This window comes from Nomascus leucogenys, chromosome 12 (assembly GCF_006542625.1).
Source record: "Nomascus leucogenys isolate Asia chromosome 12, Asia_NLE_v1, whole genome shotgun sequence".
Taxonomy (NCBI): Eukaryota; Metazoa; Chordata; class Mammalia; order Primates; family Hylobatidae; genus Nomascus; species Nomascus leucogenys.
In genome coordinates, this window is record NC_044392.1 from 61,396,403 (window position 1) to 61,412,596 (window position 16,194).

General features: G+C 40.9%; 1 protein-coding gene across 1 annotated transcript; it reads left to right on the forward strand.

The window, feature by feature from the left end:
* Nucleotides 1-144: 144 nt before the first annotated feature.
* On the forward strand, nucleotides 145-14,155 carry BCAS2 (BCAS2 pre-mRNA processing factor). Its single transcript, XM_003268015.2, has 7 exons — nucleotides 145-290; nucleotides 398-490; nucleotides 4,983-5,053; nucleotides 6,009-6,170; nucleotides 10,979-11,029; nucleotides 11,670-11,750; nucleotides 13,477-14,155. The coding sequence occupies exons 1-7, from the start codon at nucleotides 198-200 to the stop codon at nucleotides 13,601-13,603; spliced, it is 678 nt and encodes a 225-aa protein (XP_003268063.1). The 5' UTR covers nucleotides 145-197; the 3' UTR covers nucleotides 13,604-14,155.
* The last annotated feature ends 2,039 nt before the right edge of the window (nucleotides 14,156-16,194 follow it).

Consider the following 16,194-nt stretch of genomic DNA (forward strand, 5'->3'; position numbering starts at 1 on the left):
ACGTCACGTCCGCCCAAAACAAACCAGCCCGGCAATTTCTAGATACCAGGAGGACCCGCCTTCAAAATTAGCAACTAAGCGTGCACTAACGTCAATACGCAGGGAACGTGATTACATCAGCGTCAGGCGCCGGCGTAATTAAATATAACTGAGTTTACGCAGACGCAGAAGACGCAGGCAAACCTGAGGTCCTCAGAATGGCGGGCACAGGTTTGGTGGCTGGAGAGGTTGTGGTGGATGCGCTGCCGTATTTTGATCAAGGTTATGAAGCCCCTGGTGTGCGGGAAGCGGTGAGTGCGGGGTGTCTTTGTAGCTGACTCACTGCTAGCTGGCTCGGTACCGAAAGAAACATGTTACAATTTGCCGCTTCTACCCAGGTCCCGATTCTCTTTCTTAGGCTGCAGCGCTGGTGGAGGAGGAAACTCGCAGATACCGACCTACTAAGAACTACCTGAGCTACCTGACAGCCCCGGATTATTCTGCCTTTGAAGTAAGTATGTCTTGAGCCCAGGTGTGAACGAGGATTCCTGCGAACCTTTATTTTGGATTGAGAGCTTTAAATTCCAGTTTTAACCATTGCCTGCATAGCTACTACTTACCTATTGTATAGGTGTCAGTCTATTGGAAACAACTAGATAGATAAGTCTTCTCCGAGGTTCTTATTCTAAGATCCATAGGAAGATTTTCTGGGGCTCCACAACTCACTTAATGCAAAAATTTGTGGCTACAATTCTTTGAGATAGGATCCATGCGTAAATTCTCAAAAGGACCCTCTCCTGCCAAGATTCACTCTACAGCAAGTGATCTAGGGTTTTTTAATATGTATAAGCCTAATTACCTAAGCTCTTTAGAGTGGCATATTAAAGTCTAGTTATTTACCAAATGTATGTGATATGACTGAAAGGACAAACCATATCCAAGTGTATACTACTTTTGTCTCAGCCTGCTCCTTTTTTCTATAATCTATCCGATGTTTTTATTAACACATTTCTGATTAACGTAGGCAAGAATTTTCACTGATATGAATACTTTACAAGTGCCAGGTGCCATTCTAGATTCTGAGATCATAGAGATACATGGGGTTTTTAAAAATATATTTTGTTTTCTTTTAATTTTTCTTTATTTAAGACAAGCATCCTCTCCAAAAAAGATAGGGTTTCTGAATACAAAAAAATACAATACAGTGAGGAGCTAAATATATAAAACAAAAAGTTTACGATAGTATGTGTAAATGTGTAATAATATGTAAAGGACCTATAGTGGAGGTATGTATAAGGACAAGAGGATTAGAAAAGGGAGTGTCCGTGCTTGCCTAAGGAGTCAGATGCTGTTCTACTCCACACAGTGAGTATGATACTATTTTAAATGTATAACCTTGAAGTACACCCGGGATTCTAGTTAGGGTCTAATTAGCTAAATGAAATGTAAGATATCATTTCTAAATTATTGGATTCAAGTATTTCAATATGTACAGCTTGGAGGATTTTTCCCCATTACACCTAATCGTTTATTTATAAAAGGATTGTATTATTAAAAGGCTGTATTTAGCTGGGTGTGGTGGCTCACACCTGTAATCCCAGCACTTTAGGAGGCTGAGGTGTGAGGATCACTTGAGACCAGCCTGGGCGACATAGTGAGACCCTTTCTCTACAAAAGGAAAATTAAAAAGTTAGCCAGGCATGATGGCATACACCTATAGTCCCAGCTACTCAGGAGGCTGAGGTGGGGGGATCATTTGAGCCTGGGAGTTCAAGGCTGCTACAGTGAGCCATGATAATGCCATTGCACTCCAGCCTGGTGACAGAGTGAGACCCTGTCTCAAAGGGAAAAAAAAAAAGATATTATTTACATTAAAGTAACATGAAAAAATTGTTAGTTAAGTTTGTTGTTGTTTTTGTTTGAGACGGAATCTTATTACGTCACCCAGGCTGGAGTGCAGTGGTGCCATCTCTGCTCACTGCAACCTCCACCTTTCGAGCTCAAGTGATTCTCCTGCCTCAGCCTCCCGAGTAGCTGGGATTGCAGGTGCCTGCCACCATGCCTGGCTGATTTTTGTATTTTCAGTAGAGACGGGTTTTCACCATGTTGGCCAGGCTGGTCTTGAACTCCTGGCCTCAAGTGATCCACCCACCTCAGCCTCCCAAAGTGTTGGGTTACAGGTGTAAGCCACCATGCGAGCCTTGGCTGAGTTTTAAGTAGAAGACATATGTTCCTATGAACGTGTTTTCCTATGCTTTTTCTAAATATTGTTACCTAGGTGTAGATGTTAACCACATTAAGAACTAAGTACAGTAATGCTTCCTTATTGGACTGATTTCTGAAGGTTTCAAATAACTGCATTCAATCACAGACTTTTTAAAATACTTTTGCCAGTTTTTTTCCTTCTCTCTTAAATACCTTTGTAATTAGTTTACTGATTATTTAATTAGTAAACTCCCAGGTTCAAGTGATTCTCCTGTAATTAGTTTACTGATTATTTAATCCTTTCTTTTTTTTGAGACAGAGTCTTGCTCTGTTGCCCAGGCTGGAGTGCAACTCCTCGGCTCACTGCAACCTCTGCTTCCTGGGTTCAAGCCATTCTCCTGCCTCAGCCTCCCAAGTAGCTGGGATTACAGGCATGCACTACCATGCCCAACTAATTTTTGTATTTTTAGCAGAGACGTGGTTTCACCATTGTGGCCAGGCTGGTCTCGAACTCCTGACCTCAAGTGAATCATCTGCCTCGGCCTCCCAAAGTGCTGGGATTACAGGTGTGTGTCACCACACCTGGCATCCTTTCTTAGTAATAGTTGGTAATATACACTGGGCTCACCGTCTTACTTGGTGCACAAAACAGCTCTATAAGCTGTATAACTACGTTTGCTATCACCATTTTTTAGCTGGGAAAACGGCAGCTTAGAGAGGCTAATTGACTGAGACCTTAACCGTTCTTCAAACTGCCTCTGAAATTACTCTTTCATTAATTCATTTAACAACTATTTACGAAGGTCTGTTCCATGCTGGGTATTGGAGAACAGTGTCGGCGGGGTCCATACTCATGAACCTTACAATCTAGAGTGTTGAGACAGACAATAAATAGATCAGAAAAATTGTTGATAAATGCTGCAGAGAATGATAGTGATAAAGTGACTGGGCGACTCTAGGTTGGGTGGTTGAGGAAGGCCTCTCAAAGCTGAGATGAGACTACTCCATGAGCAGGGATTGCCCCCGCCACTCCATGAACACTGGCTTAGTCTTTGGAGAGAGTTGAGCTAAAATTCCAGATTTATCACTTATTGAGCATGTGAGTTAGTTAAGGGTTCCTCCTATGCTACATGGCTCAAGACTACTTATACTGCATTTTTATTATTCTGCCTCTTGTTTAATTGGCTGTTACTCCTTGTCTGTCACTGCAGAATTTTCTAGCTAGAATGCCCTGTTTTGTTTTTTTTTTTTTTTTTGCAGGAAACTAGATAACTACATTTTTTTAAGATTGTAATTTAGCAGTAGCCCCTGCAAAATACTTTCTCCAGAAAAATGCTTAATACGAACTTTTTTTTTTTTTTTTTTTTTTTTTTTGGAGATGGAGTCTCACTCTGTTGCCAGGCTGGAGTGCAGTGGTGCGATCTCGGCTCACTGCAACCTCCGCCTCCCAGGTTCAAGCGATTCTCCTGCCTCAGCCTCCGAGTAGCTGGGATTACAGGCGCGTGCCATCACGCCCGGCTAATTTTTGTATTTTTAGTAGAGATGAGGTTTCACCATGTTGGCCAGGATGGTCTTGATCTCTTGACTTTGTGATCCACCCGCCTCGGCCTCCCGAAGTGCTGGGATTGCAGGCGTGAGCCACCTCGCCCAGCCTAATACAAAACTTTTAAACATTAATGCAGGCTTCTTTAAAGCCTTTGATACTTATTTAGTCTAATTGTTAAGATAGTCGAAGCCCTCAGAAAATTAAAATTATATGGAATAACCAAAGTATTACTACAAACAAATATTTTAGGCAGTTCTTTCCTCAGGGTAGGAAATGTGCAGAATGGAAATGGGATAAGATGTTGGCCCTAAAGAGGAATAGCTATACTAGATTTACTTGCAAACAGTAAAATTGCTAGAGAAGATAGTGAATATAAAGAAAAGACACTTTGGGAGGCTGACGCAGGCAGATCACCTGGGGTCAGGAGTTCAAGACCAGCCTGGTCAACATGGTGAAACCCTGTCTGTACTAAAATTACAAAAATTAGCCAGGCGTGGTGGCAGGCGCCTGTAATCCCAGCTACTTGGGAGGCTGAGGCAAGAGAATCGCTTGAACCCGGGAGGCAGAGATAAGCCAAGATCGCGCCATTGCGCTTCAGCCTGGGGGACAAGAGCGAGACTTCGTCTCACAAAAAAAAAAAAAAACTTCTTGGATTTCTGGAGGCTGGAAAGTGTAAGGTTCACAGGCTGCATCTGGTGAGGGCCTTCGTGCTGGTGTGGACTTGGTGTACAGTCCTGAAGCAGCACAGGGCATTACATGGCAAGGTAGGGGCACACAAGAGAAAGACAAACTGGCTTTTATAACATACCCACTCTGGTGATAACTCATTAATCCATGAATGGATTGAGCCTTCATAACCCAATCACCTCTTAAAGACCCCACCTCTTAATACTATTACATTGGGGATTAAGTTTCTGTATGAATTTCAGACGGGACAAACATTCAAACCATAGCACTGTCGAACTGATTCTGATATACTTCTGGAATTGAAAACCACTGGTTTAGGATTAATCCTTTTCTCTGTGGGCTCCTTAATACATGCCACTTTTCCTGCCTTAGCTGAATGTGAAGTGAGTGAGTGTGTGTGTGTGTGTGTTCTTCAGATTCTAGAGAGCATTTAACTCAGAGAAGAATTAGGGAAAGGTAAACAATTCATTATAATGGGTACTGTAGCTTAAATCTATTCTTTGGTGATTGTTAATTTCAATTGTCAACATGATCTTAGAAATCTTTTTTCTGATTTACACATCAGACTGACATAATGAGAAATGAATTTGAAAGACTGGCTGCTCGACAACCAATTGAATTGCTCAGTATGAAACGGTAAGAATATTAAAATGGAAATTAAAATTTAGTTTGTAGTAACTCAGTAATGAGCTGAGATTTGTGAAGAATGTATTTGCTGGCTAATATTGGCAGTGTTGGCCGGGTGTGGTGGCTCACACTTGTAATTCCAGCACTTTGGGAGGCTGAGGCCGGTGGATTGCTTGAATCCAGGAGTTTGAGACCAGCCTGGGCAACATGGCAAAACCCCATCTCTACCAAAAATAATAATAATAATAAACATACCTGGGTGTGGTGGCACACACCTGTGGACCCAACTACTTGGAAAGCTGAGGAAGGTGGATCGCTTGACACCCCCCAGGAGACGGAGGTTGCAGCAAGCTGAGATTGTGCCACTGCACTCCAGCGTTGGGGACAAAGGGAGACCCAGTCTTGAAAAAAAACTATATATATATATATATATATATATATATATATATATAGAGAGAGAGAGAGAGAGAGAGAGAGAGAGAGAGAGAGAGAGGCAGTGTTGAAGGACTGACTGGGTGGTATGAAGAGAGAATAGAAGGAGTCATATCGCTTCTCATTTTTTTCTCTACCTGGGCATGGGTATGTTAGTGGATGGGTGGGTGTGAGTATTTTACAAAAATGGTAGCAAACTTTTTTGTCTACTGCTTTTTCCCCTTAATATATTACTGACATCTTAATATTATTAAATATTCTTCAGTAATATTTAATAGCTAATGTAACAATCTTTTATGTGAATGTAATGTTGCTTATTTAACCAGTTCACATTGAAGTGAACATAATGGTGCTAAATCATATTTGTAAATTGATTGTTAGCATATATCGGTTTCTTACTATTACAAGGTTTACATCCTCAGTCTTCTGTAGTTTTTATACTATATGGAGACTCATGGGACATTCTATTGAGAAGAGATGTAAAGGCTTGGCCGTATAGATGGTTTTATTTTATTTTGTTGTTTAATTTCAGATATGAGCTTCCAGCCCCCTCCTCTGGTCAAAAAAATGACATTACTGCATGGCAAGAATGTGTAAACAATTCTATGGCCCAGTTAGAGCATCAAGCAGTTAGAATTGAGAATCTGGAACTAATGTCACAGCATGGATGTAATGCCTGGAAAGTATACAATGAGTAAGAACCTTTTTTTTCATCTTCTGTTTGTTTTTTTTTTTTTTTCTCTTTTCTTTCCATCTCACCCAAAGTTTTAGTACGTTTTAAAAGTATGGGAGGTGCTGGGTGCAGTGGCTCACGCCAGTAATCCCAGCCCTTTGGGAGGCAGAGGTGGGTGGATTGCTTGAGGTCAGGGGTTCGAGACCAGCCTGGCTAACATGGTGAAACCCCGTTTCTACAAAAAATAAAATACAAAAAATTAGCTGGGCACGGTAACGTGTGACTGTAATCCCGGCTACTCTGGTGGCTGAGACATGACAATTGCTTCAGCCTGGGAGGCAGAGGTTGTAGTGGGCCAAGATTTTGCCACTGCACTCCAGCCTAGGCGACAGAATGAGACTCTATCTCAGAAAAAAAGAAAAAAGCCGGGCGCGGTGGTTTACGCCTGTAATCCCAGCACTTCAGGAGGCCGAGGAGGGTGGATCACCTGAGGTCAGGAGTTTGAAACCAGCCTGGCCACCATGGTAAAATCGCATCTCTACTAAAAAAAAAAAAAAAAAAAAATTAGCTGGCCATGGTGGCACTTCTGTAGTCACAGCTACTCAGGAGACCGGGGCAGGAGAATTGCTTGAACCCGGGAGGCAGAGGTTGCAGTGAGCCGAGATTATGCCACTGCACTCCAGCCACAGTGACAAAGTGAGACTCCGTCTCAAAAAAACAAACAAAACCCCACAAATTATAGGTAAGGGAAGTGTGATAAAAATAATATAGCTAGACTTTGTCTTGGGATTATGTTCTAGAACTACAACCCATATGAAAGGCCACTATTTTGAAACCCACCTCAAAGTTCAAGAGTACTAACAGGACCTAAACCAAACTACCACATTTATTGTATAATATAACAAAACGAGTTCTGAGGTCCCATTTGCAGAGCACCACTTGATAGAATGGTATCAAGTGTTGCTTAAACAGTTGATTCTCATTAGTCATGCGTTATGTTCCGTAAGTCCTATGAACACTGAATTAGCAAATACTGTACCATTTCTCCTAGGGGAAATATATACATATTCATGTGCACACATATACATATCTCTCACATAGATTATAATCCTAAAATAAACTCATCCTGGTAGACTTCTTTCTTTATTTTATAAAAGAGAAAACAAAGTTGAGAAATGTAAAGTAACTTTCTTGAAACTGCCCCACTAACAGATCCCAGACTTGGAACTTGAACTTCATCCTCTGGTTATTTCTGTATGAGAGCTAAAACAAGAAAGCAAAGCACCTCCTTGTTCATCCTTAGCTGAAAATGTGCATGCTCAGCTGCCCAGATTTTTCACCACTGTGCACATGTCCATGAATGACTGCAAAACACTACAAGTAGTAATTTTGGGATTACAAATAAATTTGAGCAAGTATTTGTTGTCAGTACAAGCCACTGACCTCCTGTTTCTGTTCCATGTAACCAGCTCTAGCTTTAGTATTTATTGTCTGTCTAGAATTCAGATTCCTTGCTTACAAAATTCAGTGGTTAGATTATCTGCATGGCCCCTTTGTGCCCTAAAATTTCCTGAGTGTCTGTTCACAATTTAAGAGAAAAAGGCCACTGAACTTCATAACAGTATGTACAACTTTTGTTAGAGTATATTTCCTGAAACATAGCTATATAAAATAAAGCAAAACCATGAAATGATAATACTGTTTCTCAAATCTTCAGAATTATGCATTAAATATTTGTAGCCACATAATGATACAGTGGCCCAAATCCAGAATTTGGGAAACTCTACAGAGTCAACAACTAACTTTCTTTTATATATCTATATATTGCAAGGGGGAAAAAAAAAAGAAAAAATGGGATTAGGGTGATTAAGAAATTTAAGCGACATCAATAAATCTGTTTCACAAAATGGAAAAATGTGATTCTTCTCAAGAAGCTTTATCTAATGGAAGAGATAATAAGTTTTATGCCAAGTAACCAATAGTCCATTTTTGGCAATATGGGGGCAAGTGCTACATTGTGTGCTGTGGTCTGTAAACTAAGCATTAAGAGATGGGGCATTGCCAGGCGTGGTGGTTCATGCTTGTAATCCTAGTGCTTTGGGAGGCTGAGACAGGAGGATCACTTGAGGCCAAGAATTTGAGACCAGCCTAGGCAACGTAGTGAAACCCTGTCTCTATAGAAAACAATAAAAAAAAAAAAAAGCCAGGTATGGTGGTACACACCTGTAGTCTGTTTCAAAAAAAGAAAAAAAAAAAGGATGGGGCATTGAGTGTTGAAGAAAGGTGAAATTGGGATGTTTAGAAGGAAACAAGGAAAACATTCCAGGAATGGAAAGCATAGATGCAGAGGAAAAATGACATTGAAAAGAATGCTGCTGTCAACCTACCTGAAAACCTTTAAGAATTCCTTATTACCTGCAAGGTAGAGGCCAAGTTTTTTTTTTTTTTTTTTTTTTTTGGAGGTGGAGGCGGGGGGGCGGGACAGAATCTTGCTCTGTCGCCCAAGCTAGATTGCAGTGCCACAATCTCAGCTCACTGCAACCCTCCCGGGTTCAAGCAACTCTTCTGCCTCAGCCTCCAGAGTAGGTGGGATTATAGACACACACGACCACACCTGGCTAATTTTTGTATTTTTTGTGGAGACAGGGTTTCACCATGTTGGCCAGGCTGGTCTTGAGCTCCTGGCCTCAAGTGATCCTCCAGCATCAGCCTCTCAAAGTGCTGGGATTACAGGTGTGAGCACCCGGCTGGACCAGACTTTTTAACATGGTATTCAAGGCCTTTTCCTTACTACCTCAACTGTAGACTTTTAACTCAACCCAAACTAGTCCTTTCTCTGGTGGTTATCGTAAATCCTGCCTCTGGGCCTTTACTTGCCTTTGCCTTTACCTATTCTACCCAAATCCAGCTTGTTTAGGGCTCAGCTCTAGTTTGCTTACTTGTCTTCTTCCCTGATTGAAATTCTGCTTCTAGTATTGTCTCCCTCTTCTGAGTAACTGTACACAGAATTATTGTGCACATCACTTGTTTTCCATTTAATCACAAAGTGCTCTATAGTGCTTAACATTCCCCTGAGCATATTTTGTCTCCTCCAAATTCAGTGGACATTTCTCCAGAGGAGATGTACTATATTTTATCAAAGTATATTTAAGAGGAAGGGTGGGAGAAGGGAGAAGACAAACTAAACTTTCAGGGAGAGCCAATTCAAAGGAAAGCTCCCTGTTGGTGGTCAGAAGTCTGGAACAGAGCACTAAAATCGATAGTCCTCAGCATGGAGTGATTGTCGAAGTCAAGGAAAGGGGGATGACCTGAGGGAAAGCCTAGAGAGGCACAGCTGTTTAAAGTCTGAATCTTGAGAGAATTGCAGCTAATGCAAGGAAACCAGTCAGTAGAGGTAGGAGAATAACTCAGGTGAGCAGCAGAAAATTTGAGTCACAAAAGCCAGGAAACAATATTAGATTTAGAGCAAGAACACATTAGGGCCAGATGTGGTTAAAATGGACTCTGTAGGTGACTGATCCACTGCCTTAAGAGGAAATTGATATGATGTGGAATTATATCTCAATAAAGTTGTTATTTAAACTTAAAAAGATTAAAATCTGTTTTATTCTCTAAAATAATCATATGGTACTCTGTATTAGTGAACTTTTCCCCTGTGCTAGTTACCGCTGACCTGGACTGGTATCTATTTTTTATTTTGCTATGCATATGTTACATGTAAATATGGACTGATATCTCATTCTACAACAGTTTTCTTTTTCTCACCTCTCTAGTTAGCAGTAGACAGGAGGAGAGAATGACAAGATGAATGTATATGCAGAAATAGAGAGATAAAAGGGGGTTGAGAAATAAAATAAGTGGGTACTCAGATATATTCCATCTTTTCTATGACAAGAAGTCATGACAGTTTAAGAAGTGACAAAAAGCCGTGTGGCTCACACATGTAATTCCAACACTTTAGAGGCCGAGTTGGGGAGATTGCTTGAGCCCAGGAGTTCAAGACCAGCCTGGTGGACAACGTGGTGAAACCCTGTCTCTACAAAAAAATAATGAAAATTAGCCGGGTATGGTGGCTTATGCCTGTAATCCGAGCTACTTTGAAGGCCTGAAGTGGGAGGATCAGTTGAGCCCAGGAGGTTGAGGCTGCCATGATTGCGCCACTACACTCCAGCTTGAGCAACAGTAGAGCAAGACTCTGTCCCTCCCCCCACAAAAAAAAGCCAGGTACAGTTCCTCATGCCTGTAATCTCAGCACTTTGGGAGGCCGAGGCAGATGGATCACTTGAGGTCAGGAGTTCGAGACCAGCCTGGCCGACATGGTGAAACCCCATCTCTACTAAAAAAAAATACAAAAATTAGCAAGGCATAGCAGTGCATGCCTGTAATCCCAGCTACTTGGGAGGCTGAGGCAGGAGAATCACTTTAACCAGGAGGCAAAGGCTGCAGTGAGCTGAGATCTCACCACTTTACTCCAGCCTGGGCAACAGAACGAGACTGTCAAAAAAAAAAAAAAAAGCAACCTAAGTACTCCAAGTATCAGGCAGGGCATGGTAATCCCAGCAGTTTGGGAGGCCAAGGTGGGAGGATTGCAGCTCCTTGGGAGGCTGAGGCAGGAAGATTACTTGATCTTGGGAGGTGAAGGCTGCAGTGAGCCATGATCACACCACTGCATTCCAGCATGGGTGACAGTCCTCGATTATGGAGTATCCAACATAGTTCTTGGCACAGAGCTCAATAAATACGATTTTTGGCAGAAAAACTTGAAAAAGTTCACTTTTAATTGGTACTATTTTAATGTATTTTAATCTGATTTTCTTCTTTTCCTTCAGAAATCTAGTTCATATGATTGAACACGCACAGAAAGAACTTCAGAAGTTAAGGTAAACTGTTTTTTCCTATTACAGAATGAAGTTTAAGTGAACCTTTAATAAATAGAAAATAGGAGGAAAAAGAAAGCAATGAGACTGCAGCCAGATGAAAGTAAACAATTGATCCACTCTCTTTGTTCAACATCTGACACTGGGTTTGCCCTACCTAAGTAGAGGAGAAATAGGCCTGAGGTCTGAAAACATCTCTGCCACTTGCAGCTTGCAAGTCTGCAAACATAGAAAGGCACTTTTAGAGGGGGAAAAAGTTGCAGAATAACACATATAATCTGATTTTTAAAACCAATTTCTACACACACATATAGGAAAGCCTGGAAGGACACCCAGCAAAAACTCAACAGGAGTTATCAGGAAAAAGGAGACATGCATGAGAGGAGGGACTTGAGACTTGTAATCTGAGTGTGCTCGTGTGTGTCTGTGTGTGTGTGTGTGTGTGTGATTTCTCACAATGAGCATGTGTTATGAAACTTGTAATCAAAAAATAATTAGAAGAAAAGTAATTTCTACAGTTAGCCTGTAACTATACATAATATTGTTCTCATGGGATTAAGATATTCTCTTGTGTTACAGAGTTTTCTGTTGATTTAGGTCTTACATTAAAATGTAATTGGGTTGTATAAATAATTTTTTACAGAAAACATATTCAAGATTTAAACTGGCAGAGAAAGAACATGCAACTCACAGCTGGATCTAAATTGAGAGAAATGGAGTCAAAGTGAGTATTTGTAATTCCATCATCTTTTAAATTGTTTAGCCCTTTCTAAGCTCGATTCAATAATATGATTCAAATAGCATTCAAATGGGATGCCACAGGTATCAAAGAAATGCTGTTTTCTGAATTCACCCTTCCCTGTCTCTGCCTCTTTATAAGGTGTTAAAGAGAATTGAACCATTGGTGAAGGATCCTTTGCTAAATTGAACCATTGCTAAAGGATTCTGGTCTTAGAATGCCCTGTTTTTAGTCTAGTATTTTTGGCCTTGAATAGAATTCTACCTATATTCACCTTTTAAATGGAAAAAAAAAATAGCCAGGCACGGTGGCACGTGTCTGTAGTCCCAGCTACCCTGGAGGCTGAGGCAGGAGGATTGCTTAGCCTGGAAGGTTGAAGCTGCAGTGAGCCATAATCGCACCACTGCACTTCCAGCCTGGGCAACAGAGCAAGACCTAGTCTTTAAAAAAAAAAAAAAAAAAAAAGGAAAAAAATTATTTTATAAAATTTTGTAGGGAGGGAGATTTCATACTTGATAATTTTTTTGTACCTCAGGTTTATGCATTTTTAAAAATGTTCTTTTACATACACACGTATACCTTTACACAATATAATCTTGAATATTTGTGTCATTTCTCTCTTCTTTTTTGCTTTGCCATTCCCTTTCTCCCTTCATTACTCAAGTCATTCTCCTTGTTCCACCATCTCCATGTACGTGTTATCAGTCTCTTTGGTACCCTTTCATGTTTTTTCCTCAATTTAATAAACTATTGCCTCTTTCCTTTTTGTTGATTAAATTAAATACTGTCTTCATCACTCTTTCCTATTTCTTCTGGTTTGCAAGTTCTCTCATCTGTTTCTAATTTGCTTTTTTATTAATTGAACTTTTATTTTGAGATAATTATAGATTCACATTCAATTGTACAAAATAATACAGAAGAGCCAGGTATGGTGACTCGCATTGTAATCCTAGTGCCTTGGTAGGCCAAGGTAGGAGGATTGCTTGAAGCCAGGAGTTCAAGACCAGCCTGGGCAACATAACAAGACCCTGTCTCTACAAAAAAATGCTTTTAAATGAGCCAGGCGTGATGGCATGCATCTGTAGTCCTAGCTCCTCAGGAGGCTGAGGTTGGAGGATTGCTTGAGCTCAGGAGTTCCAGGCTACAGTGAGCGTGATCACAGCACTGCATTCCAGCCTAGGCACAGAGCAAGACCCTGTCTCTGAAAAAAAAGAATACAGAGAGATTCCATGTACCCTTTACCTACTTTTCCACAATTGTGCCTTGATTTTTTTTAATGGAAAGTTGAAAGTGAAGGTTAGGCCAGGCATGGTAGCTCATGCCTGTAATCCCAGCATATTAGGAGGCTGAGGTGGGTGGATCACCTGAGGTCAAGAGTTTGAGACCAGCCTGGCCAACGTGGTGAAACCCCATCTCTACTAAAAATACAAAAAAAGTAGCCAGCTGTGGTGGCATGTGCCTGTAATCCAGCTGCTCGGGAGGCTGAGGCAGGAGAATCGCTTGAACCCGGGAGGCAGAGGTTGCAGTGAGCCGAGGTTGCGCCATTGTTCTCCAGCCTGGGCAACAAGAGCGAGACTCTGTCTCAAAAAAAAAAAAAAAAAAAAGCGAAGGTTAGTGTTATAGCTCCGGGTGAACATGTGTATACATTTAAAATCTTCTAAGAGAAGTTTTACATTGTGTAATTTTTTTCCTTTTTTCCCCCCCGTTCTAGTTGGGTATCCCTGGTCAGTAAGAATTATGAGATTGAACGGACTATTGTTCAGCTAGAAAATGAAATCTATCAAATTAAGCAGCAACATGGAGAGGCAAACAAAGAAAACATCCGGCAAGACTTCTGAAAAGACCATTTAGCAGGTAGAAGAAAAGTTGGGCTTTCACAAAAGGCATCTGAACTTTTAATGAACTGTGAAGGACAACAGCATCTTCCCAAAACCATTGATGTTTAAGTGTTTAGAAATCACAGAACGTGTAGGCTGCTATGGTAATTCTATTTGTATATCTCAACAGAATTAAAATGTCTAGCTTGGTGGTATTTTTATAGCCATAAAAGAAAATCTTTAGGCTTTCAAAGTAAGTATGACTTTAGAATAATATTGTGTCATAGAATTAGTTTTCAGCCATGTGGACCATATTTTGTATCCAAGGATCCTTATTTAAAGCTTTCAACATGTACAGGAAGTTGGAAATTTTTGGTTTATGACTTTGTCTAATAAAGAGATAGTTCTAAATGTATTCTTGATCACCAAACAAGACTTCAGAAATACAGTGACTGTACAGAGTCATCATTATCATCATCATCATAGGTAACAGTTATATCAAGCTTAATATGTGCTGAACACTTTAGGTAGATGAACTGGATGTATGTGAATAAAAATTATTTGGTCCTAACATAAACCTCAGGAGGCGGTTACTGTTTTTCTCATATGTGGACATGTAACAGACACCAGTTAAATAACATAACTTGCCAGAGTTTTATAGCTGAAAGTGTCAGCTTTTTTATAGAAAGTGTTAGTCAGGTTTTGAACCCAATAGTCCAGCTCCAAAGTTAATGTTCTTACTTCTCTACTCGTAAGGAATTAAATTGTGTAAAAGATTCCTGCCCAATTCAGAAAAAATATTTGCAACATATCAAAAGGTAGTCTTGCTAGGTGTGGTGGCTCACGTCTGTAATCCCAGTGCTTTGAGAGGCCAAGGCAGGAGGATCACTTGTGTCCAGAAGTTCAAGGCCACCATAAACTGTGATTGTGACACTGCACACCAGCCTGGGTGACAGAGCAAGACCCTGTCTCAAACGAAGCAAGGTAGTCTTAATGTATAAAGACTGACTGAAAATTATTGAAAGGTCAGTGGCTCACACCTGTAATCCCAGCACTTTGGGAAGCTGAGGTGGGCAGATCACGAGGTTGAGAGATCGAGACCATCCTGGCCAACATGGTGAAACGTCATCTCTACTAAAAATACAAAAATTAGCTGGGCATGGTGGCATGTGTCTGTAGTCCCAGCTACTCGGGAGGCTGAGGCAGGAGAATCGCTTGCACCCAGGAGGCAGAGGTTGCAGTGAGCCGAGATTGCACCACTGCACTCCAGCCTGGCGACAGAGTTAGAATCCGTCTCAAAAAAAAAAAATTATTGAGAGACGTTCATCTCAATAACTGATAAATATAAATTGAAAAATCTAAAAATTATTTTTCAATTTTGAAAAATATAAAAGGATGTTCATTATAATACAAAATAAACCTAGAACTTTTTGATCTGTGATATTGATAAATGGTCAGTATTTTCGAAGGTACCTTAAGACAATTGAGAGTCCCATTTCTTTTTTTTTTTTTTTTTTTTGCACTTGTTGCCCAGGCTGGAGTTCAATGGTCTGATCTTGGCTCACCGCAACCTCCACCTCCTGGGTTCAAACAATTCTCCTGCCTCAGGCTCCTAAGTAGCTGGGATTACAGGCATGTGCCACTATGCCCAGCTGATTTTGTATTTTTAGTAGAGACAGGATTGCTCCATGTTGGTCAGGCTGGTCTCAAACTCCCGACCTCAGGTGATCCACCCAGCTCGGCTTCCCAAAGTGCTGGGATTACAGGCGTAAGCCACCACACCCAGCGAGAGCCACATTTCTGTGTTGAAGATAGGGATTGTGGGAATGAATGCATATGGAGTGTTGTCATCCATCTCTTTATTCCCCACCCTTGGACTTCTCTCAGAAGGAAATTGGAAGAGTTGTGGAGTATCTGACCAGCCTAAGAGAAAAGACCTACTACAGTTGTTGAAATTGATAGTTTCCCAACAAATGACCAAGCCAGGACAGAGCAGAGGCTCAACAAACCACCCCTCAACCAACACAGCTTCTAAACCGTGCTTTAGCTCCCTACTTTTAAACATGAATAGACAGTTGAGGATCACCAGATAAGGCAGCTCTACATTGTGAAAGATGAGTAAAGCAAATCTGGGAAAGACTATGGAGAAAATAGATGATGCAAGAAGAAAACAATTATTTTTACGAAATATATCCTCAGGCTGGGTGTGATGGCTCCTGTCTGTAAATCCCAGCACTTTGGGAGGCCAAGGTGGGAGGATAACTTGAGCCCAGAAATTTGAGACTAGCCTGGGCAACACAGTGAGACCCCCATCTTTACAAAAAATAAAAAAATTAGCCAGACATGGTGGTGTGCACCTATAGTCTCAGCTACTTGGGCTGAGGGAGGAGGATTGCTTGAGTCCAGGAATTCAAGCCTTTAATGAACTATGATTGTGACACTGCACTCCAGCCTGAGTGACAGAGCCGGACCGTGTCTCAAAAAAAAATCCTCGGAGATACTGCAGCCATAATAATATACAAGATGCTATTAAGAAACAGAACAAAACAGCTTGTCGAAATTAAAAAATATGGTAGCAGGAATTAAAAATCAATGGGAAAGTTAGGAATTAA

What these genes read in the sequence shown, in the direction of transcription:
- BCAS2 (XM_003268015.2), top strand. Translation starts at nt 198, where the DNA reads ATGGCGGGCACAGGTTTGGTGGCTGGAGAGGTTGTGGTGGATGCGCTG. An exon ending in GAATTGCTCAGTATGAAACG is followed by an intron (nt 5,054 to 6,008) that starts GTAAGAATATTA and finishes GTTTAATTTCAG; the next exon opens with ATATGAGCTTCCAGCCCCCT. An exon ending in TTGAGAGAAATGGAGTCAAA is followed by an intron (nt 11,751 to 13,476) that starts GTGAGTATTTGT and finishes CCCCCGTTCTAG; the next exon opens with TTGGGTATCCCTGGTCAGTA.